The sequence below is a fragment of the Natator depressus genome, chromosome 26 (assembly GCF_965152275.1).
Source record: "Natator depressus isolate rNatDep1 chromosome 26, rNatDep2.hap1, whole genome shotgun sequence".
Lineage (NCBI taxonomy): Eukaryota > Metazoa > Chordata > Testudines > Cheloniidae > Natator > Natator depressus.
The window spans coordinates 262,278-288,856 of record NC_134259.1 but is presented as its reverse complement, the minus strand read 5'-3'; the positions used below and the strand labels follow the sequence as shown (position 1 = coordinate 288,856).

The window sequence follows — 26,579 nt, the reverse complement described above, 5'->3', positions numbered from 1 at the left end:
TTCTAGATATAGACACACACATTTTGCCATATTAAAATGCACATTACATGTCTGCCCCCTGTTTATCAAGCGATCCAGATCACTCTGAATCAGAGGCCTGCCCGCTCCGAACATTTTAGAGTCATGTGCAAGCTTTATCAGTGATGATAAAAACGTTAAATGGAGTAGGATCAAAAACCGATCCCAGTGGGACCGCAGTGGAAAAACACCCATTGATTTTGACTCCCCATTTACAATTACATTTGGAGACCTATCAGTTGACCAGTTTTTGATCCATTTAATGTGTGCCATGTTAATTTTTTATCATTCTAAGTTTTTTAATCAAAATGTCATGTGGTACCAAGACAAACACTTTACAGAAGTCTGACTATATTACACCAACACTATTAGTTTTATAAACCAAACTTGTAATCTCATTAAAAAAAATCAAGTTAGCTTGATAGGCTACATTTTCCATAAACCCATGTTGATTTGCATTAATTACAGAACCCTCCTTTAATTCTGTATTAATTGAGTTTTGTATCAGCTGCTCCATTATCTTGCCCAGAAATGATGTCAGGCTGACAGGCCTAATTATTCATGTCATCCCATTTATTCTTTTTAAAAACTGGCTCAACTTTAGCTTCCTTCTCGTCCTTCTGAAAGTTCCCCAGTGCTCCAAGACTCATTGAAAATCAGTGAACTCCGATGCCAACTCTTTTAAAACTCTTGAATGCAAGTTATTTAGACCTGCTGATTTTAAAATGTCTAACTTGAGTAGTTTCTTTTTAATATTTTCCAGAGATATTAGTGGAATGGAAAGAATGTTATCATCATCATAGGATGAGACTATATCATCTGTTTTTCCCCAAATACAGAACAGAAATATTTATTGAACATGTTTGCCTTTTCTAATTATTATTTAAATTTCTACTATTTCCATCCATTAATGGACCAATACCACTTCAGGATTCTTTTTGTTTTGATCCCCGCAGCTCCCCACCGCTGTGGAGGGGCAGGGGGACCCCAGCAGCTCCTCACCACACTGGCAGCAGGGGGACCCCAGCAGCTCCCCACTGCCACCGGTGGCAGGGGGACCCGGGTGGTGGGGGCCCCTGTAGCTCCCAGCCACCCGACAGCTGCCCAGCCCTTCCCATTTTATCATGGATATTTTTAGTAAAAGTCAGGGACAGGCCATGGGCAATAAAGAAAATTTCACGGGAGCCCGTGACCTGTCCCTGACTTTTACCGAAAATATTCATGATAAAATCTTAGCCTTAATCATGACTGCAGAAAACTTATACTGAGAAAAAAACTATATTTGTGGTGAGATATTTCAGAATATGCATGGGAGGAAACACTGACACTGGAAAGAATGGAGGTGCTTTTATTTTAGCTTTTGATGAAGGAACAGAGACGTGCTGCTAAAATTGGAGCAACAGGACATCCTGTCCGAAAGCAACAGCATGTTTCTCTTCCCAGATCTGAGTGTGGAGCAACAGATGTTCTTGTCAGTGTTAATGGGACAGCATCTGCCATATTCCATGAGCAGGAGGAAACACTTCTAGGGAGCGCTCTCCAGATCCAAGCATAACAGGAGAAAACAAGGCCTAGACAATGTGGAACTAGAAGAGATATAGAATGGGAGTGGTGGGAACAACCAGCTGGCCAGCCAGACACCCACAGAGAGAAATGGGGGTGAGAGGAAGGGAGTCAGTTAGTTTGTGTGTTCCACTATGAGTTTGTTACTGGGTTTCTTTCTCATTGTGCTGCTCTTATGTCTGAGCTGCCCACGCCCACCAGGAGAGATAGATTGATAACCAGAACAAGGTGAGGTTATTTCCATGCAACCTCTCCAGCTGTTGCATGTTTTCACTAACCAAGACTGTAAGCTTTTTGGGGCTGAGGCTGTCACTTATTACGTGTGATTATTAGAGAGACAAGTTGGGTGAGGTAATATCTTTTATTGGACCTACTTGTTAATGAGAGACACAAGCTTTTGAACTACACAGTGCTCTTTTTTGGGTGATTATAGCATCCAGCACCATAGGACTAGGATACATGACTCAGCCCTTTGGATACTATAGTGAATCCATTGTTACTGATGCTTGTGATATTTTTTCTTAAAACCCCACTGCTGGAGGGCTATGACTATATGAGAATCTTGGTTTTCATTTACCTCTAGAAAAAAATTGAAGTTTCCAGACCTCCTGCTTACAGAGAGAAATCTGAAACCAGGAGCTGAGCACCTGCAGAAGGCTCAGAAATGAGGTGAAGAAAAAGCACCCACTTTAAAAAAATGGTTTGAGGGTGTGGGTTGACTTGTGACTGTTGAGCACTTGGAGTTGGCCACGCTGAGTGATGCTGAATGTAGGGTGATCGGATAACAAGTGTGAAGAATCAGGACATGGATGAGGGGGTAATAGAACAAAGCCCCAAGTATCGTGATTGTCCCTATAAAATCAGGACATCTGGTCACCCTTGCGGAATGCCTGTTCATCTCTGGCTGTGAGCTGTGCTTGCTTGGTTGGCACTCCTGTCCAGAGGCCTGATTGGGCTGCAGTGCAGTGTTCTGTACCTGCCCTTGGCTCTGTGCTCCGCTGGGGAGAGCCGGCCTGCGCCCCGACAGCCAGGAGGGGGCACTCTGTTGGCAGGTGCTGGCTGGCAGTGGGGCAGAGCTCCGCTCTGAGCAGGGAGGGCGCAGCCCAAACCACTGGTGCAGAACGGCAAGGAAGACCGCGTGAGCGCAGCTGGCTCCCGCATCACGCCCAGGACCGGGAGGGGGCGGACTGGGAGAGCGGAGGTCCGGGGGAAACGCTCTCTTTGTGCAGCAGGACCCAGAGCACGCGGGCGCTCACTCTCGCGCGGGCCCTCTGTCTGCCTGGCGGACTCCCGCCACTTTGAGCCGGGGGCGGGGCGTTGCTGGGGCCGTCCTAGAGTGTGCGCCAATCATAGCTCACTGCCGTGGGGATACACCAATCAGAGGCCAGTGCACTAACGTCGTTCTTGTCGTAAGCAATTTGCCCTTTCGCAACCTATCAGTCGTAAATTGGGGCACAAGTCACCCAATCAGAGTCCTCGGGGCGTCACCGACCCGGGCGCGTCGCGGGTGGCCGAGGGTTGCCGCGGCCATTCTCCGGGGCTGGGGTTGGCTGGGCTGCCGAGGGGACTGTCGCCGCCAAGGCGAGGGGAGCGTTCGGACGTGGTGGGAGCCGGACGGGCCTGGGAGGTGAGTGGCGCCCTGCGGCCTCCTGGTCCCTAGCGCCCTCCCCCGCCGAGTCCCGGAGGCTGCAGGGGGTTCCCCCCCCCGACTGTCACAGCGGCCACGCCACAGCCCCCCCCCGAGGGCACAGCCCCCCCGGCTGTCAGAGCGGCCACGCCACAGCCCCGCCCCCGAGGGCACAGCCCCCCCCCGGCTGTCAGAGCGGCCACGCCACAGCCCCGCCCCCGAGGGCACAGCCCCCCCCGGCTGTCAGAGCGGCCACGCCACAGCCCCCCCCCCCGAGGGCACAGCCCCCCCCCGGCTGTCAGAGCGGCCACGCCACAGCCCCCCCCCCGAGGGCACAGCCCCCCCCCCCGGCTGTCAGAGCGGCCACGCCACAGCCCCCCCCCCGAGGGCACAGCCCCCCCCCCGGCTGTCAGAGCGGCCACGCCACAGCCCCCCCCCCGAGGGCACAGCCCCCCCCCCCGGCTGTCACAGCGGCCACGCCACAGCCCCCCCCCCGAGGGCACAGCCCCCCCCCCGGCTGTCAGAGCGGCCACGCCACAGCCCCCCCCCCCCGAGGGCACAGCCCCCCCCCCGGCTGTCAGAGCGGCCACGCCACAGCCCCCCCCGAGGGCACAGCCCCCCCCCCCGGCTGTCACAGCGGCCATGCCACAGCCCCGCCCCCAGGGCACAGCCCCCCCCCGGCTGTCAGAGCGGCCACGCCACAGCCCCGCCCCCGAGGGCACAGCCCCCCCCCGGCTGTCAGAGCGGCCACGCCACAGCCCCGCCCCCGAGGGCACAGCCCCCCCCGGCTGTCAGAGCGGCCACGCCACAGCCCCCCCCCCCCCGAGGGCACAGCCCCCCCCCGGCTGTCAGAGCGGCCACGCCACAGCCCCCCCCCCGAGGGCACAGCCCCCCCCCCGGCTGTCACAGCGGCCACGCCACAGCCCCCCCCCCGAGGGCACAGCCCCCCCCCCCGGCTGTCAGAGCGGCCACGCCACAGCCCCCCCCCCCGAGGGCACAGCCCCCCCCCCGGCTGTCAGAGCGGCCACGCCACAGCCCCCCCCCGAGGGCACAGCCCCCCCCCCCGGCTGTCACAGCGGCCATGCCACAGCCCCGCCCCCAGGGCACAGCCCCCCCCCCCGGCTGTCACAGCGGCCATGCCACAGCCCCGCCCCCAGGGCACAGCCCCCCCCCCCCCGGCTGTCACAGCGGCCACGCCACAGCCCCCCCCCCCGAGGGCACAGCCCCCCCCCGGCTGTCAGAGCGGCCACGGCACAGCCCCCCCCCGGCTGTCAGAGCGGCCACGCCACAGCCCCCCCCCCCCGAGGGCACAGCCCCCCCCGGCTGTCAGAGCGGCCACGCCACAGCCCCCCCCCCGAGGGCACAGCCCCCCCCGGCTGTCAGAGCGGCCACGCCACAGCCCCCCCCCCCCCGAGGGCACAGCCCCCCCCTCGGCTGTCAGAGTGGCCACGGCACAGCTCCCCCCCCCCCGAGGGCACAGCCCCCCCCCCGGCTGTCACAGCGGCCACAGCACAGCTCCCCCCCCCCGAGGGCACAGCCCCCCCCCCGGCTGTCACAGCGGCCACGCCACAGCCCCACCCCGAGGGCACAGCCATCACAGCAGTCACGCCACAGACCTGCAGCCCCTCCTAGCCATGTGGCCCCCACTGAGGTCTACCTGTAGCTTAGCTGCAGTGAGTGATGGTACCACACAGGGCGGGAGGGAGCTCCTGGAGGAAATTATGGTTTTTAAAAAAAAAAACAAAAAAACATGGCCCCAGACAGCCACCCCCTGTGACTTGGCGTTGACCAAACGGGAGGAGGCTACACGGGGAATGCACAGGCTTGTACAGAATCTCTCCATCCAGGGCCACAACATGTTTTACAATGTCGGGGTGATGTCATTCTCTCTGTCCTAAAGCTGGGGGAAACTGAGGTATAGAGGGAAAGTGGCTTTCACAGTATCACCCAACAAGTCAGTGGCACAATTAAGCCAATTCTCTGGTATGAAGTTTTGTTGGTTAGGGATGTAAAAAAAATGCACACAGCCCACTTAGCTGTGCTGGCAAAACTCCAGTATCTATGCAGATACAGTGTATACCAATAGAAGAGTGCTCCTGTCAGCATAGTTAACATCACTCAAAGAAAAGGGGTACTTATGGCACCTTAGAGACTAACAAATTCAAAAATCAGTCGGAGAACACTTCAATCTCTTTGGTCACTCGATTACAGACCTAAAAGTGGCAAGTCTTCAACAAAAAAACTTCAAAAACAGACTCCAATGAGAGACTGCTGAATTGGAATTAATTTGCAAACTGCATACAATTAACTTAGGCTTGAATAGAGACTGGGAGTGGATGGGTCATTATGCAAAGTAAAACTATTTCCCCATGTTTATTCCTCCCCCCCCCCCCCACATGTTCTTGTCAACGGCTGGAAATGGCCTACCTTGATTATCACTACAAAAGGTTCTCTTCCCCCCCCCCCCCCCCGCCGCTCTCCTGCTGGTAATAGCTCACCTTACTTGATCACTCTCGTTACAGTGTGCATGGTAACACCCATTGTTTCATGTTCTCTGTGTATATAAAACTCCCCACTGTATTTTCCACTGAATGCATCCGATGAAGTGAGCTGTAGGTCACGAAAGCTTATGCTCAAATAAATTGGTTAGTCTCTAAGGTGCCACAAGTACTCCTTTTCTTTTTGCGGATACAGACTAACACGGCTGCTACTCTGAAGCCTGTCATCACTCAAAGAGGTGTTGGGTTATGCTGACAGAAAAATTCCTGGTGGCATATGTAGCATCTACGTTAGGGGGTCTGCTGGTATAGTTACCTTGGCAAAATGTTTGCAGTGTAGAGACGGTCTCAGGAGCAGAATCGAGGTCTCTTGACTCCTTTAGACACAAGACTATGTTCCCTCCACACAGTCTAATTACAAAATTCAAGTGTGTGCATGTTGTTACTTTCTGTAAAATTAAATAGCGTCAAAGATCAACTCTTGAAGGGGCCATTTTGTTTTCTAGGATCAAACTACTGCAGAACGGGGTCCTATTGGGTAGGCAAAGTGTTTCCAGCACTTGGACTTCCTTTGGTTCAACCATGATTCACAGCCTCTTCCTGATTAACTCCTCAGGGGATATTTTTCTGGAGAAGCACTGGAAAAGTGTTGTCAGCCGCTCTGTTTGTGACTACTTTTTTGAAGCACAGGAGAGGGCTACAGAGGCAGAAAATGTACCTCCTGTGATCCCCACACCTCATCACTACCTCCTGAATGTTTATCGTCATAAGATTTTTTTCGTGGCAGTGATTCAGACAGAAGTGCCGCCCCTATTTGTCATTGAATTCTTACATCGGGTTGTGGACACTTTCCAGGTGAGAAAAGCAGGATATTTTGTCATTATGTTTCGTATTTATCTATCATTGGTGCATACACCCTCTTATAATAATAGCAAAGATGGTCCTACAGCAATACTCTGGTTTTCAGCAGGAACTGCCATAATGAGCTTTTTCGCAGCAGTGCCCTTTCTCTGCATGGCATGCTGTGCTTGGCTGGTGTAGACCAACAAAAGTGGATTTATAAATTAGGTCTCTAGCATTTAGTTGTTTAATGTGCTCAACTACAATTCCTTGAATTCATGTACACAATTTAACACAACAGATCTTTTTTTTTCAGCAAGAACTTAGACAAAGGCAAAGCTCTTTCAGTGCAGTTGCACCCCACTTCATGCGCTTGCCAAGTCAAAAGTCTGTAAGAAGAGATGGGTTTCACACAATGGCCTAAAAATCAACAAGCTTGATCTCTTTCAAGTCCAAAGCCTGCCTCTGAGAACATCCTGTCACCTGACATGTAGAACTAGGGACTGTTAGCTCAAACACACTAGCTGATATCAACTTTGGAGATTCACAGCAGAGCATGGATGATGCTTCACTTAGTCAGTCCTCAGCCATTTCCTGCTTAATACAGTAAATCAAAGTGAACAACTTGAATTGTACCTGCAAACAAATAGACATTTAAGATCATATAAAACAAATTTCCAAAATAACCCTAACATGATAATTAACAACTCTGGGGTTTGCAGGGTCTTCTGCAGGGTGGGAAAGGGTATTAGATAGTGCTGAGAGTTAACTCAGTAGCCTTTCACCTTTGCAGATCTAGGACTTAAATCCTCCTTGGATCCTAAAGGAGCTGACTTTGTCAGTTTCTTTGTAACTAAATATTTTTTCTTTTTCACCAGGACATTCTATTTTATCGATTATAGTGGCAGTGAAGTAATGAGTATGGAGGACTGAAACATACAAAAGTTCTGAAAGATTGTGATATTATGGTTATATTTAATTTTTTTTTAAAAAGCAAAAGGGAGAAAAAAAGGAACTCTGTTAAGTTACCAGTAATTTGCTTCCTCTTTTGTCTGTGTCCCATAATTGTCACTCTGCTCATGAGAAGACCAGGACTGGATCAGCAGCGAGGTGATTCCCAGTCAAGATGCAGTTGCACTCATAACTAGAAAAACAAGACATCAGGATCAACTTATATTTGCAAGGGTTATGGCATTGTATGGGCTGTAACCAGTACCATACATTTATCCCAAAGTGGAGCTGCTTCCTGTGGGATTTTTTTGAATCTAATTTTGTTCTAATTGGACTTTTCTCCCTCAGAAGGAATTTGGATGACTAACTGTATTTCTTTCAGATAATTGAGTGTTATCTTTGGATTTGGTTTCTCTGAGTTTCCTGTACTGAATTTAAAGTACAAATCTTGTTTCACAGAAAGATTAGTCATGTTAGAGTTGCCCCAGAGAGTTGTTAATATTCAGAGTACAGTAGTAGTGGGATCCTCAGGCAATCTGGGGAAGGAAGGCAGACATCATGTTCTGCCTGCAAAGCTCTGAATCCTGTGGTCAGGATTTGAGGTGTCCCATGACCAGAGTTACAGCAGCAGAGAGAAAATAGGAGCCTTTAGTCAGACTTCTTTATCATGTATGTTTTGCTTCTGAGCACTATAGTCAGACACGTGAATTCAGACTTGGGAGGTGTGGGTGAGGAATGGGAATAGAAATTAGGTAGATTCAGGGATCAGACTGGTAGGTGGAGCATGAAACTTGATGGTACTCTTCCAAGCCTTTCCCAGAGGAGATGTTGATAAATTGGAGAGGGCTTGGAGAAGAGCCACGAGAAAGATTAAAAGATAAGAAAATATGTCTTATAATTAGGGTGACCAGATGTCCCTTTTTTATAGGGACAGTCCCATTTTTTGGGACTTTTTCTTATATAGGTGCCTATTACCCCTCACCCCATCCCGTTTTTTCACAGTTGTTATATGGTCACCCTACTTATAATAATGATAGACTCAGAGAGCTCAGTCTACTTAGGTTAACAAAGAAAAAATTACGGATGACTTGATTACAGTTTATAAGTATTTTCCGGGGGAACAAATATTAGATAATAGGCTCTTCAGTCTATCGGAGAAAGGTACAATATAATCCAATGGCTGGAAATTGAAGCTAGACAAATTCAGACTGGAAATAAGGTGTACATTTTTAACAGCGTAATTCACCATTGGAACAATTTACCAAGGATAGTGGTGGATTCTCCCTCACTGACCATTTTTAAATCAAGATTAGATGTTTATCTAAAAGATCTGCTATGGGAATTATTTTGGGGAAGTTCTATGGCCTGTGTTGTGCAGGAGGTCAGACTACTTGATCATGGCCGTCCCTTCTGACCTTGGAGTCTATGAGTTGCTATTTACAGTAGATTGTGCAGGTTATTCAGAATATGATTGCTCATGCTTGTTGGGCTTGTGCTTGGCTCCCCCTCAGACAGAGAATGCACCCATGGGTTCTGCTAGGTTCTTCATGTTTGGCTTCCCATTCATGAGGCTCATGTGCCCCAGGAGGCTGCTTGGGCTTGGCTGTCTTCTGGAGGCTCTGCTAGGGAGCTCTCTTCTTTGGACTTGGCTCCTTCTTGGTTGTGGGGGCTGGAGAGAAGTGGCAGTATTGTTCAAGCTTGCTCACAGCAGTGCCAAAATGAGCAGTCACTCTCAGTACATTATTCAGATGGTCATGCTATGATTCTCCCCCCCCCCCCCCATTTCTTCCTTACGGGCTTTGATGAGCAGTGAAATAGTTAATATTTCAAGTATCAAAGTTCTCATTGGCTGTCTGAGCTATTGCCTATTCAGATGAATGAGGCAGTTCACACATCTCAAGGGTACCTCAGTCTACGCAGCCTGCAGCAGCACCGTCCAGCCCAGGTTGAGAGACTTGCACTGGACTTGTACTACCTACTAAAAATAGCTGTGTTGACAGCACATTGAGGCTGGGCTGTGAAGACCACTACCCTCCCTAAGCTTCAGAGCCCAAGCTCCAGCCTGAGCTACAATGTCTACAACATCTGTTTTTAGCACAGTAGTGCAAGCCCCTGTCTGACAACCTGGGCTGGGAGGCTGGCTGACACAGATTGTGTAAGCATGTTCAGGGCTATTGCACTAGTTGCTCAGGTTGCATTTTCAAGACTGTCTCAACAACCATAGTAGCTGGACACTGACTTTTTTTTTTTTTTTTTTTTAAGTGAAAACTTAGAATCTGGAGAATGAGAAAAGAACAAGAAAGAGGTGCAGATGCACTTCACTGCATATTATCTGTATAAGAGCCCTGGATAGACACACACACCACCAGGGCAAATATATTGTTACAATATTTTCACATTTTGTAGTACCTTTCATTACAAAGGATCCCAGAGTGCTTCACAAACTTCACAGATGATAATACTTGTCATTTGCATCATCCTTTTGTGTTTAAAGTATTGCCAGTGTATAGATAAAATAAATATGCATGAGCATGTATAATGGCTTAACCCCTACTGATATGCAACCATCTCTTGGATGGCACATGTTAGCTGCTTAACACCACACAGGTACTATGCGACAGTTGAGGATAGGAAAAGAAGAATCATCTCTTCAGTTGATATTTGTGGGTGGGGTAGAATTAGGTAGGCAGGATGCAGTTACACACATCAGAATTTGGGCAAAATAGCTTAGTAACACTCTTGCTTTTATGTAAAATGCACTGGATTTCTAATAAGCATGCATGGTCAGGAGCTTGGTTCTACTGAAAGATGACTTCTTAAGTCACACACAGCCCCGAGCATCAAGCTGTGGCATTGATTTAGTGCTGAATCAAAGGGAACTGCTAAATCACCAACACTACTTCCTTGTTGGAGATCTCCCATCCCACTTGCTAAACTGGTAAGGTTTGATAGGCTTACAGCCTGATTTGTTATGCTCTGACTAGAAATTGTAATACTGTTAAATACGTGTGTGGGTGGGAAGTGAGAAACAGTGAAGGAAGCATAGCCAAGCTGTACCAACTGTCACTGAGAGTCCGAGAGACTGAAGCAGATGCTGGGCTGGGGATCTTCTATTATTCATGCTACAGGTTTCTCCTTTTACCCACTTCTCAAGATTGTGCGCTGAGTTTCTGCCCTACAAAAGGAGAGAACTGCTTCTCAGGCTTTTCAACAGATTGTGGAATACCAGACTTCTGCTCTCGGGACCTAATGTTAGCAGACCATTCAAGTTACCTTGGGCTTTGTTGGCAGTATATAAGAATCGGAAAGGGCATTGGGGTGAAAAGACTGAGAGCAATGTGGGAGGGAGGCACTTTAGAAATGTCAGTTGGTGAATGCGTTTCCCTGTAAAACATGACCAGGTAGAGACAAACAGCATCAAAATCAGCTTGCTGTAGTTTTCCAGCTCTCCCCTAGCCTTCCCCCATACTAGAGACGTTGTATAAATAACTTACAACTTTCTTTAAAAACTGAAGTGACTTACACCAGTATAATAATACTGTATGTGTTTTGCAATGTGAGTAACAAAACCAAGTGGAATAGCTGTGCATCAAGAGGGGATTATTCCCCACAAGCAGTGGGACTGCAGAGTCCTGCAGGTGAAGATTAGGATGTTTGAGAAAAGCAGCATATCTAAGACCTAGTCTGCACTAAAAAGTTAGGTCAACCTAGCTATGTCGCTTAAGTGTGTGAAAAATCCACACTCCTGAGTGCCGTAGTTAATCTGACTTGACTCCCGGTGTAGACAGTGCTGGGTCAACAAAATAATTCTTCCATCGACCTAGCTGCTGCCTCTGGGGAAGGTGGATTACGTACAGTGATGGGGGAACCCCTCCTGTTGGTGTAAGTAGTGTCTATACTGAAGAGTAAAGTGGCACAACTGCAGTGGCGCAGCTGTGCTGCTGTAGCATTTCAAGTGACGACAAGCTCTAATACTTGGCTCTAATTATCAGACCCATTGGTCTCTCGCTTTTAGCACCATTAAAATTCACAGCTGTTCTTGTGAATATGCTTAGTGGGGAAGCTGGGTAATTGTGTCTGTTTCACACAGGATTATTTTGGTGTCTGCTCGGAGGTAGTGATCAAGGACAATGTTGTGGTGGTTTATGAGGTGCTAGAGGAGATGCTGGACAATGGATTCCCATTGGCTACTGAGTCCAATATCCTGAAGGAGCTGATAAAACCCCCCACCATTTTGCGAACTGTTGTCAATACCATTACAGGTACAGGGGAGTGAGGCGTGGGTAAGGGGTTGAGTCATTGTGATGATCCTTCTACTGAAGGAGGAGGAGGAGTTGATAGTCTGACCAAATCCTCCTAACCTCTAGCGTAGCTGTTGCTGTAAGGGAGCCCATATTGGCATTGGGGCAGTCCAGTTTCTAACATTAGACATAGGATCTCCTTTTACCTAAAAAGTCATTTGCCCACAATGGATTGTCCAGCACTCCAGTTGGATCCATGAAATGACTTTATGGCCAAGGTTGGTTTCCTAAGTGGACTGTTCCTCCTCCTTTCAAATGAGGGGTTAGTGGGAGGGGTGGCAGGAGAGGTAATGCTTGGTGAATTCATACTATGAGTCATTGAAGAGTGACTTTACTGGAGTGACTGTGCTCTTCTATAATGAGAGGGAGGATTTCAGGAACAAATCAATGTTCTATATGGGTGAGGTCAGGGGCTTTTTCTGGGGCTTTGCTAGCTGCTTGTGTTCATCCTGATCTCCTTAACTCTTCCAGGAAGCACCAATGTAGGTGACCAGCTCCCTACTGGACAGCTATCAGTGGTGCCATGGCGACGGACCGGTGTGAAATACACCAATAATGAGGCATATTTTGATGTGATTGAGGAGATAGATGCAATCATTGACAAATCAGGTATGAGCATTCCTTCCAGTTAAGGCTGAGATATCCTTCTCTGGGAGTGCCTAGAGGGAGAGGATGTATATTTTTCTTAGAGGAGGGAGGAGTGTTGGAAGCTCTTGGAAACTGTTCTCATTCTGACCTTTTGACAGCTCAGATGTGCTGTTTAGTCTTACATTTCTGTAAAGTGTCAGTGGATTCAAGCTGTAAGACCTGAATAGGGTTTGAATAGGCTGTGTTGCAGTCTTCCCCACTTGTCCAGGATGAATTTCAATCAGGTCCACAGTTGCCTTCCATAACCTGTTTTGTTTTACTTCCTGTTATAGGTTCCACAATTACAGCTGAAATCCAAGGCGTGATTGATGCTTGTGTTAAATTGACTGGGATGCCAGACCTCACCCTCTCTTTCATGGTAAAGTTCAAGAAAAGGGGTGATAGGTCCTCTTGATACTGTATAGAAGAAGTGCAGTATTCTTTAATCAAATAACCTTCACTGGGATCCTAGGTGCCACCAGCTGCTAGGGTGCAGGTGTAGCTATGACAGATTCCAGGTATTCCAAGTAGAGAAGGGAAGAAGGAATGCATATAATGAAAAATCTCTATAAACATCTACAGTTTTGAGTGTGGGGGTGGTGGTTGTTAGAAGTAGCCTACAGCAGTGTGTGGACTCACTAACCTCCAAGATGTAGCACTGCCTAAGGCAGCTTTCTCCCAGGGCTCATCTGTAATGAGTTCACATCAGGATAGTTGTTTGACATCACTAAGTAGATAGGAGTACCTATCGTGGTAATTCTATCCTAGTGTATAAGAAGCCTATTACACAAATATTAAACAGCTTAACACAGCTACAGAACAGAGTGGGAGACACAGTTGCCAACTTTCATGCAGTAAATAAGCACCCCGACTTTCACAATAAGCCAAAAATCAAGCTAATCCCATTTCAAAACAAGGCCAAAACAAGCCCTAAGAACCCCAACACTCTATGTGACTAGATCCCCCCCGGCATGCAGTCTCTGACTATGGTGGGCCCGCTGTGCACCCCTGACTCTCTCCCCGTCTTGCCCCTGGTTGCCGGGAGCCGATCAAAAAAAAAAAAACAACACATCAAAAACTAGCCAACAAGCAACTCACAAGCCAATTAAGCCAAAACCACGTCCAATTTCTGTGTTTTTTTCATGGGTTTGGCATGTCTGATGGGAGACTGTGTTGTGTGCCACATGGCAGGTGCTTGAGGTGGGACACTGGAAAGGAGCTAGAGGAAAGAGCACGAACAGATTCCCTTTCACAAATTTTGTTGGTTTCTTGGACTTCTTGACTCAGTCTTATTTCAGAATCCCCGGTTACTGGATGATGTCAGCTTCCATCCATGTGTGCGTTTCAAGCGCTGGGAATCAGAGCGGATCCTCTCTTTCATCCCACCAGATGGAAATTTCCGATTGCTCTCCTATCATGTCAGCGCTCAGAAGTAAGTAGGGAATTTAGAACTGAGGGTTTTCAAAATCTAGACTTTTGTCCCTTCCTGCTCATTGCTCTAGAAAAGGATCACTTGCTTCCTTTGCTGAGTGAGAAACTGGGAAAACTAGTGCTATTTTTAAAATTTAAACTCTGTACTCTTTGAGGCAATAACCTTGCAATTTCAGTTCAGTTCTGCAAGCCAACTCTGTTCACATCCCAGTGGCGGGTGTGTAATCTACAGTTGGGACAAAGTAGCCCGTAGTGTCTGCTGTCTATTTTAGTTCATTACACTAACAAGGCTCCTTAAAATAAAGTAAAATAATTGCATAATGCAATGATGTTGGTGTCTGTTTTAATGGAATTAGTAGTTTATATTGTAGACACTGAAGCCATTTATTAGACTTGGTTGAGCAAAGTGCACCTTGAAATCTGCACAGTATAAAAAAGAGCAGAAATGATGGTTTCAGGCTGCAAACACATAGAATCATAGAATATCAGGGTTGGAAGGGACCTCAGGAGGTCATCTAGTCCAACCCCCTGCTCAAAGCAGGACCAATCCCCAATTAAATCATCCCAGCTAGGGCTTTGTCAAGCCTGACCTTAAAAACGTCTAAGGAAGGAGATTCCACCACCTCCCTAGGTAACGCATTCCAGTGTTTCACCACCCTCCTAGTGAAAAAGTTTTTCCTAATATCCAACCTAAATCTCCCCCACTGCAACTTGAGACCATTACTCCTTGTCCTGTCATCTGCTATCACTGAGAATAGTCTAGATCCATCCTCTTTGGAACCCCCTTTCAGGTAGTTAAAAGCAGCTATCAAATCCCCCCTCATTCTCCTCTTCCGTAGACTAAACAATCCCAGTTCCCTCAGCCTCTCCTCATAAGTCATGTGTTCCAGACCCCTAATCATTTTTGTTGCCCTTCGCTGGACTCTCTCCAATTTTTCCACATCCTTCTTGTAGTGTGGGGTCCAAAACTGGACACCGTACTCCAGATGAGGCCTCACCAATGTCGAATAGAGGGGAGCGATCAGGTCCCTCGATCTGCTGGCAATGCCCCAATGTATACATCCCAAAATGCCATTGGCCTTCTTGGCAACAAGAGTACACTGTTGACTCATATCCAGCTTCTCGTCCACTGTCACCCCTAGGTCCTTCTCTGCAGAACTGCTGCCTAGCCATTCGGTCCCTAGTCTGTAGCGGTGCATTGGATTCTTCCGTCCTAAGTGCAGGACTCTGCACTTGTCCTTGTTGAACTTCATCAGATTTCTTTTGGCCCAATCCTCCAATTTGTCTAGGGCCCTCTGTATCCTATCCCTACCCTCCAGCGTATCTACCTCTCCTCCCAGTTTAGTGTCATCTGCAAACTTGCTGAGGGTGCAATCCACACCATCCTCCAGATCATTTATGAAGATATTGAACAAAACCGGCCCCAGGACCGACCCTTGGGGCACTCCGCTAGATACTGGCTGCCAACTAGATATGGAGCCATTGATCACTACCCGTTGAGCCCGACAATCTAGCCAACTTTCTACCCACCTTATAGTCCATTCATCCAGCCCATACTTCTTTAACTTGCTGACAAGAATACTGTGGGAGACAGCGTCAAAAGCTTTGCTAGTCAAGGAACAACATGTCCACCGCTTTCCCCTCATCCACAGAGCCAGTTATCTCGTCATAGAAGGCAATTAGATTAGTCAGGCATGACTTGCCCTTGGTGAATCCATGCTGACTGTTCCTGATCACTTTCCTCTTCTCTAAGTGCTTCAGAATTAATTCCTTGAGGACCTGCTCCATGATTTTTCCAAGGACTGAGGTGAGGCTGCCTGGCCTGTAGTTCCCAGGATCCTCCTCCTTCCCTTTTTTAAAGATGGGCACTACATTAGCCTTTTTCCAGTCATCCGGGACTTCCCCGGATCGCCATGAGTTTTCAAAGATAATGGCCAATGGCTCTGCAATCACATCCGCCAACTCCTTCGGCACTCTCGAATGCAGCGCATCCGGCCCCATGGACTTAAGCTCGTCCAGCTTTTCTAAATAGTCCCGAACCGCTTCTTTCTCCACAGAGGGCTGGTCACCTCCTCCCCATGCTGTGCTGCCCAGTGCAGTAGTCTGGGAGCTGACCTCGTTCGTGAAGACAGAGGCAAAAAAAGCATTGAGTACATTAGCTTTTTCCACATCCCCTCTCACTAGGTTGCCACCCTCATTCAGTAAGGGGCCCACACTTTCCTTGACTTTCTTCTTGTTGCTAACATACCTGAAGAAACCCTTCTTGTTACTCTTAACATCTCTTGTTAGCTGCAACTCCAGATGTGATTTGGCCTTCCTAATTTCACTCCTGCATGCCCGAGCAATATTTTTATACTCCTCCCTGGTCATTTGTCCAATCTTCCACTTCTTGTAAGCTTCTTTTTTGTGTTTAAGATCAGCAAGGATTTCACTGTTAAGCCAAGCTGGTCGCCTGCCATATTTACTATTCTTTCTACACATCGGGATGGTTTGTCCCTGTAACCTCAATAAGGATTCTTGAAAATACAGCCAGCTCTCCTGGACTCCTTTCCCCCTCATGTTATTCTCCCAGGGGATCCTGCCCATCAGTTCCCTGAGGGAGTCAAAGGCTGCTTTTCTGAAGTCCAGGGTCCGTATTCTGCTGCTTTCCTTTCCTCCTTGTGTCAGGATCCTGAACTCGACCATCTCATGGTCACTGCCTCCCAGTTCCCATCCACTTTTGCTTCCCCTACTAATTCTTCCCCGTTTGTGAGCAGCAGGTCAAGAAGAGCTCTGCCCCTAGTTGGTTCCTCCAGCACTTGCACCAGGAAATTGTCCCCTACCCTTTCCAAAAACTTCTTGGATTGTCTGTGCACCGCTGTATTGCTCTCCCAACAGATATCAGGGTGATTGAAGTCACCCTTGAGAACCAGGGCGTGTGATCTAGTAGCTTCTGCGAGTTGCTGGAAGAAAGCCTCATCCACCTCATCCCCCTGGTCCGCTGGTCTATAGCAGACTCCCACCACGACATCACCCTTGTTGCTCACCCTTCTAAACTTAATCCAGAGACACTCAGGTTTTTCTGCAGTTTCATACCGGAGCTCTGAGCAGTCATACTGCTCTCTTACATACAGTGCAACTCCCCCACCTTTTCTGCCCTGCCTGTCCTTCCTGAACAGCTTATATCCATCCATGACAGTACTCCGGTCATGTGAGTTATCCCACCAAGTCTCTGTTATTCCAATCACATCCTAATTCCTTGACTTTGCCAGGACTTCCAGTTCTCCCTGCTTGTTTCCCAGGCTTTGTGAATTTGTGTATAGGCACTTGAGATAACCCGCTGATCGCCCCTCTTTCTCAGTATGAGGCAGGAGCCCTCCCCTCTCACACGCTCCTGCTCGTGCTTCCTCCCGGTATCCCACTTACCTCAGGGCTTTGGTCTCCTTCCCCCGGTGAACCCATTTTAAAGCCCTCCTCACTAGGTTAGCCAGCCTGCTTGTGAAGATGCTCTTCCCTCTCTTCGTTAGGTGGAGCCCGTCTCTGCCTAGCAGTCCTCCTCCTTCTTGGAACACCATCCCATGGTCAAAGAATCCAAAGCCTTCTCTCCGACACCACCTGCGTAGCCATTCGTTGACTTCCACGATTCGACGGTCTCTACCCTGGCCTTTTCCTTCCACGGGGAGGATGAACGAGAACACCACTTGCGCCTCAAACTCCTTTATCCTTCTTCCCAGAGCCACGTAGTCTGCAGTGATCCGCTCAAGGTCATTCTTGGCAGTATCATTGGTGCCCACGCTTACACAGTCCAAGGCAGTGCTGCTGCCTTTGCTTAGAGCAACTTGCCGACATGGTTCCATTTTGCAAGAAAATCCAGCATCCTTCACTCAACCCCCAAAGCATGTTCCAAACAATAATTAATGCTTGACACACCTGCAATGTGAGGAAGTGGGAAACTGAGGTACAGAAAGATTGTGACCTACCAAAGGGTATGGTTAACAGAGCTGAGATGGTATCCTGACTTCCTGGTCTGGGCTTTAGCTACCATACCACGCTCATTTTCTTCCTCCTTATGCAGAAGGAATGTCTTGTAGTGTGGGCTGTGCAGGGCCTGGGTGGTGGTGGTGGAATAGAACGTGGTGAGGGGTAGGCTACAATAGCAGTAACTTGTCCTTTGTTTCAGCTTGGTGGCAATTCCTGTCTATGTTAAACACAACATCAGTTTCCGTGACAGCAGCTCATTGGGACGCTTTGAGATCACAGTGGGACCCAAGCAGACTATGGGAAAGACTGTAGAGGGGGTGATGGTCACCAGCCAGATGCCAAAAGGGGTCTTGAACATGAGCCTCACCCCCTCACAAGGAATGCACACCTTTGATCCAGTTACAAAGGTGAGAAAAAAGGATGCAGTGGGACTTTTCTTATAGCCTGATGTACAAGGGTCACTCTCTTGGTAAGAACATAACATAAGACGAAAAGTCCATCTAGCCCGGTATCCTGTCTTCCGACAGTGGCCAAACTGCGTAAACTGCTTTCTCTGGGTTTTGGCCTAAGATCTGGAGGGGAGCTCCTTGTCTCAAGAAATGTCTCCACTTGTTTGGCGCTGAGCATCACTCCTAGCAGAGCCTTCCCTACCTGGAGAGAGCCCCCTGCCCTGTACTGAGAGGAATCCTTATCTAGGGTGCCAAAACTAGTCGCTTCTGCCCATTGTGATGCAGACTGATCAGCTCAGGGCCCTGAGCAAATAGCCAACCCCCTCTGAATTGGGATGGGCAATACCATGGAAGTGGAGATGGGGATTATCTCCTGCAGTAAAACACCTGATTTTTGGTCACTCACTCCTGCATGGTGATGGGAACAGAAGTTACAAGGATTGTAATGACGGGTTTCAAAGTAACAGCAGTGTTAGTGTGTATTCGCAAAAAGAAAAGGAGTACTTGTGGCACCTTAGAGACTAACCAATTTATATGAGCATAAGATGCATCTGATGAAGTGAGCTGTAGCTCACGAAAGCTTATGCTCAAATAAATTGGTTAGTCTCTAAGGTGCCACAAGGATTGTAATGCTCCACAAGAAGGATTTATTGCTACATGGTCAGACTATGGGTCTGTGTAAAGGAATGTGCCTCTTGAACTGTGATTACAAAATTTCCTTGCCATAAGGTCTTATCAAAGGGGATATACTTATTTTTATTAGTTTGGGTTTTTTTGGGTCCCTTTGCCCAGATTCCTTTACAGGGAACATTTGATGCCCCAACTGGGTAAAAGTGAGGTGGAGTCTCACTGGCACTGCCAATCCTGACCACTGGGGGGCACGCTCCTTTAATCAGACCACAGTTTCACTATGCAGCATTAAATCCTCTTCATGGCTTGAATGCGAAGAACCAAATACTGGGATGGGCTGAAAGCATCTTTGCTTAAAACCATCAATGGGATGGTCCTTTACACGAGTGGGTCTCAAGCAGTGGTACATGTACCCTGGGGGTACACAGAGGTCTTCGGGGGTACGTCAGCTCATCTACAGGCTACATTAGAAAGCACTAGCAAAGTCAGTACAAACTAGAATTTCATAGGGATAATGACTTGTTCGTATTGCTCTATATACCATACACTGAAATGTAAGTACAATATTTATATTCCAATTGATTCATAATTATATGGTAAAAATGAGAAAGAAAGCAATTTTTCAGTAATAGTGTGCTGTGACACTTTTGTATTTTTATGTCTGATTTTGTAAGCAAGTAGTTTTTAAGTGAGATGAAATTTGGGGGTATGCAAGACAAATCAGACTCCCGAAAGGGGTACAATAGTCTGGAAAGGTTGAGCCACTGCTTTACAAGGTATCATCATTTCATCCATCTATCTTAATACCTTGTTTCTGTCCTTTGAAGTTGCTCTCATGGGATGTAGGGAAAATAAACCCCCAGAAGCTGCCGAGTCTGAAGGGAACTATGAGCCTTCAAGCTGGCACATCCAAACCTGATGAGAATCCCACCATCAACCTTCAGTTTAAAATTCAGCAGCTGGCTATCTCTGGTAAGTGGCTGTCAGCCTGGACAGTCCTATTCTACTTCATGCACTGGGTGAACATATGTCTGACATGCAGAATGTGCTTCTGGATGCATATGGGGCCATGTGAGTGGCATAACTAGGTTCTTCATCTAAAATAGTCTCTGTAGTTGGACTACACACTGGTGTATGCTTAGGGGATTGTTCATACAGTCTCTCCTGATTGCTGTGTGGAACAGCCCATCTGTGTTTCCCTTATCTGTGCCCCCCTTAATTACTCTCCCCCTCTAGAGTTCTGTAAAGCATTTTAGGGACATGTACAGTGTGTATGAACAATGCTGTTAACAAAGTTGAGGCAGGTGGTGACCAGCAGCCTATGTCCCTTTGCCTTCCTTCTGCTTTCCAGTATTGCCTGCACATTGTTTCTAGCTTTTGTGCTCTCTCAAGGCCTCTCCCCTCCATCTGTGGCAGTATTGCAGCTCTCCTCCAACCCCCAAAGTTTCACTGTCTTTTCATTTGTTTTAGGGCTGAAGGTAAATCGCCTGGACATGTATGGGGAGAAGTACAAACCGTTCAAGGGCATAAAATACATGACCAAGGCTGGCAAGTTCCAAGTCCGAACTTAGAGAGCCCAAGAGTGAGGCAAGAAACACAAGCATTTTCTCATTTCCTATGTACCCAGTTGTTGGATCCAGCCTCTGCCCGCTATCAACCCCCGTGGGGCTGCCCCCTTGTTTTTTTCTAGTTCCTCCAGGGATGCCAGTACCCAGGTGGATTGGGAATGGCATATACAGGGAAGAACAGGACTGACCTGAAACCATCTCAACTTTAGCTGAGTCTTAAGTTCTCAAGTGGCGGCAAAGGAAAATGTGAGAAATGTTCCAGTTCCTCGGGGATATGGGTTCCGATATGTCAACTCAGTTCTTTCTACCTTTAACCTGCTTGGCAAAGGACACTCTGGAGGCCTACTCCCCTTGTGAGCCCCGTACCATGCATTGCTAGGTTGGCTAGCATTTCTATGCAGATCGAACAAGGTTCAGTTAAAGAAGCTGGACTCAAAGTTTAATGGTTTAGAATTTGCTCCTCTCCCTAACTGGCGATTCTTGTTAGAACTGGAAGGAGAGATAGGATTAGTCATGTGAGAAGGGGTCAGTTGGAATATTTCTTTGGAGAGGCAAAGGGAGATGGAGGCATCTCCTTTCCAGAAGTGGGAAGGAGGGAGCAGGAGCCTGTTCAGAAGGTTCACAAGGGGAGTAGGGAGGAAGTTGGAAGAGTGAATCTGGTTATCTCTTGCTACACAGAGCTCTCTTGATTATTACATAACTTGAGCCTCTGAGGAGAGACTGGAAATTCCCAACTAAACCTAGCCTTATGCCCTGCCAAGAGCTGACTGGAGCAGGGATTACCTTGTGATGTCTGAAGGATGGGGGTATCTGAACATGCTTACTGTCGTGAGACCCTGCTTCTCTTCTCTATTCAGTATTTTGGGGGGCGGGTGAGTGTTCTCTTGGTTCCCTTGTTGGGGGAAGTGGGACAGTTGTATATATAATTATTTAAGCATCTGTGTGAAGTGACGTCTGATGGCAACCCTAATGGCTGCTAAATGAAGAGGATAGGCTCTGTCCTGGCAAAGTGTAGGGGAGAGTGATGCCTCTCTCCTTATCTGTAACAATGGCTATGGTGGTTCTGTTGCTCACTGACGTGTTTGTTTAAGGTCCCATGTCCTAGTATGTTTATGCTGTTCCTGGCTGTAATACTTGATTCCACTCCCTGCCTTGTTTTGCTACTGTGCCGGTAGACTTTAGACTCTTTTGTCATTCCTCTGGGGTCATCTGTCCTACGAGAGACTATGCCGCATTTGTTCCCATTCCAGCCTGTGCTGCATCTCACTGCACAGAGTAATGTATACATGGACAGTGTGCATATTGCTCCATGTTGCCCAGGATGTGCTCTTCGGCCACTGAATGCCATATGTGCTCTTCTGGGGTAACAGAACTTACCTGTGGTCTACTGGGCATATGACTACATAACCCGGAAAGCTTCCTTGGCTGTGCAGTCAAGCACACATAACCTGTGTGTATGTGACCAAGAGGAGTGACACCCACTGTGGGATAACATGCATTCTGCTCTGATCTGTGTGTGATGTATGTTTGTAATGGGTGATTGTTACCTCATTTTGGAATTAGATTCCTGTGCAGCTAATATGAATGCTACTGCAGGGTGGCCTAGGATCTGAGCATGCTCAGTGCAAATGTAACAGTTCTTCCAGGGTATCAATAAAAGTCAATTTTACCTGTTGTCTGTGTTCAGTGTTCTGTCTGGGGTTCAAAAGGGATGCAGAAGGTATGCATGGTTGAAGTTAGATCATGCTAACTGGATCTTAGGTGATGGGGACCCCAGTGAGATGATCACTGTATCAATAATCTGAATTATTCCCAAATCAGCTAGTTACCATGCTGAAATTAATTGATTTATTGGGATTACTATTTTTATTGTCACCCAAAGATGTGCTGTGCACCTCCCAAAACAGAAGACATGATACCTCATTATAAAAGACAGGATGTGGCTGATAGCTTATTCTCTGGGCGGCTCCAGATCTTATTCACCTTCCTTGGTCTAAGATATCTTGAATTTGGTGACCTTGCTACAAAAACGCTATCAGATGGGTCTTTTGCAGCCTGCCTGGACTGTCCAGGTATGCTGCAAAAGATATATGTTTAATATGTTTTTTGGAGAGGGCTGAGTGTGCTTCCCAAAATGATGAAGGAATGGAAAGGAGTTCTGTAGGTTTCTTGTCTGGCTATGTTCCCGTTGAAATAATTACTTTAATGCGGTTGGGATTTCATTGTATTGTATGGTAAATGATTTTTTAGGATGCCTAGAGCCTTGGATAGGCATTTTTTTGTTGTTCTTAATCTAAATAAATAAATACCTGCATGAGGAGCTTACAAGCTAATATAGAATGTAGGGACAAACAAGGCACCAAGTAGAGGGGTGGGAAACATTAATGAGGTTACTCTGATGGCTAGGAAGTGACATGATGGAGGAAAGGAAGGTGGGGCTTTAGAAGGACTTGGGGTGTATTTTAATTAGAATAAATGTCTAGCTGGCAAACTTTTGGCAGGCATTGGGGCTGGAAGTTCTTGAGGAGTTTGAATGAGATACGGGTCTTGGCTTTGTAGACTTGTTTGTGAAGGGTGAGCCATACATCAGAGGCAATAGCAGAGCGGTAAGAAAGCTGAAAGGAGAAGGAGAACAAATGGCATTGAGGCTAGCATCAGTAATGAGGCATGGGAGAGATGCAATGAGAAATAAGGTCTGTTAAGTGCTAGAGGGTACAGTAATGGAAGATCTTGAAGGTGAGATAAATGAAGTTGAATACGATGTGATCAGTGACTGGTCAGGGAAATGCTCTTGCCAATGGTAGGTTGTCTTTTAATCAACTAAAGATGGCACCAGGGGCTTCAAGGAGACTGGAGAGGAGGTACGCAAGGTAAGAGAAGGGTCAGAAAGAGAGTGCTACATTTAGAAGTTGAGTCTTAGAGCTGTTGTGGAGGAATAAGTGGTAGTATTTGTACACAATCGAGTGAGGGAAAGGAAGGTGTCAAGGTTCCCCCTCTCTCCTCAGGCTACAGGCCTGAGTGACAGATAGTGGAGGAGGCAGGGATTTTTGGAAGAAAGATGAGGAGTTCACTCTCTTGTCCTTATTAAACTGACCACGAGCCATCCAAGAGATGTAACAGGCTGATATGCTGGATTGAATGGAAGGATTTGTTAAAGTCAGAAGGGACCACTGTGATAATCTAGTCTGACTGCCTGTGTAATAAGTGATAGAACCTCCCAAAAATAATTCCTAGAGCAGATCTTTGGTTAAAAAAGTTGCCAGTGATGAAGAATCCACCATGACCCTTGGTGAATTGTTCTAAGGGTTAATTACCATCACTGTTAAAAATGTATGCCTTATTTCTAGTCTGAATTTGTCTACAATCCAGCCATGGGATTGTGTTATACCTTTTTCTGCTAGATTGAAGAGCCCATTATCAAATGTTTGTTCCTCATGTAGGGACTTATAAACTGTGATCAAGTTGCCCCTTAATCTTCTCTTTGTTGAACTAAATAGTTCGAGCTTCTTGATTCTATCACATAAGGCATGTTTTCTTATCATTTAATCATTTTCATGGGTCTTCTCTGAACCCTTTCCAATTTTATCAACATCCTTCAACTATGAACACAAGAATTTGACAGCTGTAGTCACACCAAACACAGAAGTAAAATAACCTCTCTACTCCTACTGGAGATTCCCCTATGTATTTATCAAGGATCATACTAACTCTTTTAACCACAGTTGCCCTGGGAGCTTTTGTTTAGCTGATTATCCACCACAACCTGCAAATCCTTTTCAAGTCAGTATTTCCCAGGATAGAGTCTGCCATCTTGTAAGTATGGCCTACATTCTTTGTTCCTAGATGTATACATTTACATTTAGCTGTATTAAAACACACATTGTTTGCAAGCTCCCAGCTTACCAAATGATCCAGATCGCTCTGTCACAATGACCTCTCCCCTTCGTTATTTACCATGTCCCCAGTTTCTGTTTCCTTTGCAAACTTTATCAGTGATGATTTTATGTTTTCTTCCAGGTCATTGGTAAAAATGTTAAATAGCATAGGCCCAAGAGTCAATCCCTGTGGAATCCCACACCTGCTTGATGATGATTCCCTTTTTACAATTACATTTTGAGACTTATCAACAAGCTTTTAATCTACTTAATGTGTGCCATGTTAATTCTGTATCATTCTAGTTTTAATAAAATGTCGTGCAATACCAAATCAACACCTTACAGAAATAAAAATGTATTACATCAACAGTATTGCCTGTATCAACCAAATTTGTAATCTTATCAAAAAAGATATCAAGTTAGATTGACAAGATCTATTTTCCATAAACCCATGTTGGTTGGCATTAATTATATATTGCCCTCCTTTAATTCTGTATTAATCGAGTCTCATATCAGCCGCTCCATTATCTTTCCAGGCCAGGAATGAATGTGCGTTGTCAGCATAGAGATGGTTGCCAAAGCTGGCTTGAGGTCCTTCATTAGTATCCTTAGTGAAACTTGCATCATTGCCTCTGCCCCTGAGCTGTCTCAGGATAATCCTCCAGTGAGTAACTTGTCAAACATAGAGTTGGAAATGCATATGATGCCAAACCCTTTATCTGAGGCTTCCACCTGCTTTCTGCGATTTGCATCTCTGGGGTTCCGTTGTATTTCTTTCCTGTGCCAAGTAGGGGTCCTAACTCAAATAATGAACTGTTTTTTACTGAATATAACATGGGGCCAAAGTTACTGTCCTACACACACTGCTCATGTCTTGCACTGGAATAGTATAGTATGTTTTCACATCTGCTGGAGGCTGATAGACTTGCACGTGCTAAGAGAACTGAGGCCCAGCAGGCTTGGAGGTTGGGGGTTGCTTTTTACAGGGAATTCACCTCACCCAAGGCCAGAATGGAAGGGATGGGCCTGTCTGAACACACTAATCTCAGAATGCCATCCATTCTCTAGGCCTCTGTCTTTGGTGGAAGAGCATGGTGGTGGATCACCAGAGTTTTTTTTTTTTCAAAGCTGTGATATATCACTAACCAACAGAAATGTTTTCTAATGTACTCACCTTGACTAAATCAGGAAAGCTGGCCTTGTGGGTAAGGCAGGGGATTGGGTCCTGGGGGAGCTGAGATCAGTCCCCAGCTCTGTCACAGACTCCCTATGTGGCCTTGAGCAAATCACTTAATATCTCTGTCTCAGTTGAGACTTCTGTAAAACAGGGATAATATTTTCTCCTACCCTTGTCTCTCATCTATTTGGGTCATAAACTCTTCTGGCAGGGAGTGTCTCCATGTGAATGTACAGCGCTTAGCACAATGAGACCCTGATCTTGGGCCATCTACGCATTGCTATAATGCAAATAAATAATCGTGTAAGTCTTATCGGTGGTTTTGGTATATGGTATCAGGGTTTAGCCTATGTTGTTTCCTGTCAAGAGATGTTCCTTGAAATTATCTCAACCTCTTCAACATTTAAATGGTAGGCTGTACTATAAACCAAAGATCCGGTCCAGGGGCAGCCTGTGCTCCATCACATCAGATGACAATTGAAGGAAATGTTAGTTTAAAAAATACTTTCTGACCAATACAACAGGCTTCTTACAAGCTACTTCTGCTGTGTTTCAAGACTCAGGTTTGGTGTCTGGGAAGGAATGTTTGTCTTCCTTACTGTTAGCAGATTTTGTTAGAGATCTATAAACTTGCACCCCAGCATCCAAGGAAAGAAAACTTCACCCCAGAGCCCTGCTAAACCTCTTGGGAACAAGATGCTTCTCTTTTTTTTTTTTTTTTTTTTTTTTTTTTTTGTAGTAAGTCTGTTAAAGTATCTCTCTTTGATGAACTCTGCTGTTTCGTTTTGATTAAATCTCTAAAGTCTTCCATATTCTCATCACTGTAGGCTGTGAACCTTGCTAAAAATGCACTGGAACCTGACCAGGACTTTGCAAACAACCCTGGTGCTCAAGCCTGCTCTGCTGCTGAGTCAGTGACCTCTGCACTGAGGCATTGTCTCTATAGTCTGTGGTTTCCGTAACCCAGTCTGAGAGAGGCTGCTGTCTTTTAACTTTGCATTTTCAAACCAGGAGGCCAAACTGCTCTGGTTAATTAAATTTAAAATGATTCCTGTTTGAACATG

General features: G+C 46.7%; 1 protein-coding gene across 1 annotated transcript; it reads left to right on the top strand.

Annotated features, from left to right (window-relative positions):
• Positions 1-3,083: 3,083 nt before the first annotated feature.
• On the top strand, positions 3,084-21,097 carry AP3M2 (adaptor related protein complex 3 subunit mu 2). The gene is made up of 9 exons (XM_074940290.1): positions 3,084-3,208; positions 6,213-6,561; positions 11,588-11,759; positions 12,270-12,407; positions 12,719-12,804; positions 13,724-13,857; positions 18,016-18,223; positions 19,723-19,867; positions 20,366-21,097. Exons 2-9 carry the CDS (start codon positions 6,289-6,291, stop codon positions 20,464-20,466), a joined length of 1,257 nt encoding a protein of 418 aa, XP_074796391.1. The 5' UTR covers positions 3,084-3,208; positions 6,213-6,288; the 3' UTR covers positions 20,467-21,097.
• Positions 21,098-26,579: the final 5,482 nt, after the last annotated feature.

Coding starts and splice junctions, on each gene's coding strand:
- AP3M2 (XM_074940290.1), top strand. CDS start 6,289: ATGATTCACAGCCTCTTCCTGATTAACTCCTCAGGGGATATTTTTCTG. Junction 11,760..12,269: donor TGTTGTCAATACCATTACAG/GTACAGGGGAGT, acceptor TAACTCTTCCAG/GAAGCACCAATGTAGGTGAC. Junction 13,858..18,015: donor TATCATGTCAGCGCTCAGAA/GTAAGTAGGGAA, acceptor CCTTTGTTTCAG/CTTGGTGGCAATTCCTGTCT.